At 53.5% G+C, this 3,487-nt stretch overlaps 1 protein-coding gene across 1 annotated transcript; it reads left to right on the top strand.

Moving 5' to 3' along the window:
* The first annotated feature begins 1,466 nt into the window (after positions 1 to 1,466).
* Positions 1,467 to 3,274, top strand: LOC117854998 (myb-related protein Hv33). Its single transcript, XM_034737267.2, has 2 exons — positions 1,467 to 2,211; positions 2,337 to 3,274. The coding sequence occupies exons 1-2, from the start codon at positions 1,937 to 1,939 to the stop codon at positions 2,989 to 2,991; spliced, it is 930 nt and encodes a 309-aa protein (XP_034593158.1). The 5' UTR covers positions 1,467 to 1,936; the 3' UTR covers positions 2,992 to 3,274.
* The last annotated feature ends 213 nt before the right edge of the window (positions 3,275 to 3,487 follow it).

The following is a 3,487-nucleotide window of genomic DNA, read 5'->3' as shown; positions in this document are numbered from 1 at the left end:
GAAGGCCAAGATGTTTCAATGGTTTCTTGTCCGTAACATCCTGTGTCTTCATTTGATTTTCTTGTAGTAGTTTTGAACAATTCCCTTTTGGTATTTACTCTTCCAAGTCCATCACTTTACATCAATGAGATAATATTCTTGTATAGTAGTAAATTTTGTGCATAGTAGCCAAATATGCGCTCCGGAGGTCACTTCGGTCCCTAAAGTATCAAATAAGCCACCTCTTGAGTTTCTTATGGATCAAATTGGTCCCTAGCTAGTAGGCTGACGTGGCATGTCATGTGCTCTTGCCAAGTCATCGTTGGGCACCCTTTTGATGAGTCGTCATAGCATAATTGTCTCTTTTACTCCGTTTAGTTCACCATGTCTATTACATTGGTTGTGTACAAGGTTTTTGTGACGAGGCCACAAAATCATTGCATCATCTTGTTTCCTATGTACACCTAGCTCTAGTTTTTGTTGAACCTTAATTAGGTGCCATGTCTAACATATGGCATTTGATCAATTTCATTTTGAAAAGAAAAAACTAACCAAGGCATGGTACAGCCTATTATGCCGAGACTTTTTTTAAAAAAAAATTCTTGAGCAAGCTCAGTATGATATTTTTTTAATTATCAAATCCACATCAGGTACCACTTTTTGGACAAACTAAGAAGTAAATAGGACAATTAATTATAACATGTCAACTCATTGACCTCGTGGCATTTTCTTTCTTTTTTTTTTACTGAGCTTCCAGTCCAGACAGATTTCGACCAAACACGGTAGCCAGTCTTAAACAAAACGCTAAGAAATCCAACACTACCAGACACTGTACAAACCGACACCATTTTCCTGCGGCTTCCTCCATCTCGCTGGCCCGTTTCCCACGCCCGGGCGTCCGCGGACCGACGCTGGACACCCGAAGGCAGGGCTGTGGACCTGTCGGCGGCTGCACCGCACATTATCGGCATCCGGATCGGATCGTGGAGACAGTGATCTCCGTTAACCCCTTCCACCGGGGAAAACGATAAACAGCGCTGCTTTTACACGGCCGAGGACGACCCCGGCCGGCCAGTTCGACTCCAATCGACCAGGATGGGACGCGACAGTCGGCAGCACAACACCCAGCTGAGGTGGTGGCCCTGCTTGGTACGATCACCGGCGACTAAACGACCGAGCACGATTAATAAGGTCGGGAGCATCGAGCATGACCTCACCGCAGGCATCGTAAGCGCGGCTCGAGTCGACGGACGTGGCAGCCGGATTAGTTGTTAGTACTCGATCGCTGGTGGTTACTGGCGAGTAGTAGTGGCGAGATCGATGGAACGGGCGCGTAGTACAGGTGCTGAGTTTTTCCTTCGCGCCCGGGTTTAATGGTGGTGGTACGGTGTGTCACATAAACCGTGTGCCGTGACGGCAAAAATCTTGGCCATATCTCCAACTAACCCGGCTTTTCCCTCTGTCTTTTCCCGTCCCCTGTCGGCGTGGCCCGCGACGCGCGACACCACAGCCGAGCTCTCTCCCTCTCTTCCTCCTCCCTGCATTCTGCTTTCTGTTACACTACTGGCTTCCTCTCCGACTCTCTCTCCTTCCGGAGCGCAAGCGCGCCATTTTTAATCCCACCTTCTCCCACAGACCGGAGGTATCTTAAGCTCCAATCCACTGCTGTGCAAGCAGCTCCCGCCATCTCTTTCTCTCTCCTCGGCCGGCTTGCTTAGAACCCACTTGATCGCTGCGTCGCCGCCCGGGCCTCCTCCCTTCCAGCTCCCCCCCGTACGTGCGCAGTTCTGGGCACGCTTCCCCATATATACCCCCCGGCCGCTCTCGGCGGATAGAGATGCACAGGCAGTGACACGCACGCATCCCGACGGACTAGGTAGCTGCTCATCAGCTATCAAGATCGCCTCGGCCGCCCGTGTCGGGCGGAGGCAGACGCGCGATCGAGGAGGCGGCGGGAATGGGACGCCACGCGGGCTCCGCCGCCGCCGGCGTGCAGCACAAGCTGCGCAAGGGCCTCTGGTCGCCCGAGGAGGACGAGAAGCTCTACAACCACATCATCCGCTACGGCGTCGGCTGCTGGAGCTCCGTCCCCAAGCTCGCGGGCCTCCAGAGGTGCGGCAAGAGCTGCCGCCTGCGGTGGATCAACTACCTCCGCCCCGACCTCAAGCGGGGCAGCTTCTCGCAGCAGGAGGAGGACGCCATCGTTGGCCTGCACGAGATCCTGGGGAACAGGTACTACTGCAACTGCAATGCGTGCGCTCGGGGTTAATTTCGCTTCCTGCAATGCGGCTGTGAATTCAGCCAGCGACACCGCTATAACGCCACAAATAATGATGAAATTCGATGGGTGCATGCAGGTGGTCGCAGATCGCGTCGCACTTGCCGGGCCGAACGGACAACGAGATCAAGAACTTCTGGAACAGCTGCCTCAAGAAGAAGCTGCGACAGCGCGGCATCGACCCCAGCACCCACAAGCCCATCTCCGCCAACGCGGCTGCGACGGCGGCGGCATTGGACCAGCAGCCGGCGTCGCAAGAACAGAAGCCGCCGGCAGACGCCGACAGCGGCTTCGCCCTGAAGCGGCAGCACCAGCAGGTGTTCGACCCGTTCCCGCTGACCGACAGCTTCGGCGGCGGCTTCGACGCGGCCGGCGCCGCATTGTACGGCCACCTGGGCGGCGGCAAGCAGGACGCGGGCGGGTTCGTGGACTACAGCAGCGTGCTGGACGTGTCGGAGAACCTGGGCTACGGCGAGAGCTCCAGCAACAGCAGCAACTGGAACTGCGCGCCGGAGGCGAGCAATGCGCTCGACGGCGGCGACGCCCCGCTGCACTGGGCCTCAGAGAGCAAGGCCGTCGAGCCCTTCGCCGGCTACGGCGGCGGCGAGGAGCAGTCGCTCGAGCACAAGTTCATGCTGCCCTGCCACGGCCAGCAGGAGCAGAGCCTGCCGCATTTCGACTTCGACATCAGCCGGGGCGCGGTGGTCGGCGAGTTCAACCTCGAGTTCTTCTGAGGTTTTCAATTTGTGAATTTCACCACATATATAGTATAAATTACCGTATATACTGTTCTTATTAAAAGGCATTTCACACAGACCAATTGGGAGCTTAGAGACTGTACTTTGTTAATTTCCTCTAGTCGTCCTCACTCCTCCTTAACAATGTTTTGCCTTTCTTTCTTCTTACTTATGTTTTCAGTATGAGTAAAATAAAGGCATATACATATATAGTACAAATGTAAACACAGTGTAGTTGCTACATATTAAGGTTTTGTTAAGAATAAGTTTCTTACTTTCAGCTGTACTCACTTCGGTGACTCTTGTCTACCACTAAAAAGGACACTCTATATTTTTGGCTTCTGAATTGTAGTCCTCTTCCGACGAAGAAATCAGAAGGTTCTCACTAATTGCTTAGGCAGGTCGCCATCATGTTTTCAGCTTTCCTTGATTTGAGTCTTGCGAAAGCAAATGAGGAAGAAAGCTACACCGCTGGAATCAGCCATGCTAGTCA

The sequence above is a fragment of the Setaria viridis genome, chromosome 5 (assembly GCF_005286985.2).
Source record: "Setaria viridis chromosome 5, Setaria_viridis_v4.0, whole genome shotgun sequence".
Lineage (NCBI taxonomy): Eukaryota > Viridiplantae > Streptophyta > Magnoliopsida > Poales > Poaceae > Setaria > Setaria viridis.
The sequence above is the reverse complement of the archived record's forward strand: the minus strand, read 5'-3'. Positions and strand labels throughout refer to the sequence as shown.

Excerpts from the sequence above, each read along its gene's own strand:
- LOC117854998 (XM_034737267.2), top strand. The coding sequence starts at position 1,937 with ATGGGACGCCACGCGGGCTCCGCCGCCGCCGGCGTGCAGCACAAGCTG. Across the intron at positions 2,212-2,336 it reads CACGAGATCCTGGGGAACAG|GTGGTCGCAGATCGCGTCGC; the intron begins GTACTACTGCAA and ends GGGTGCATGCAG.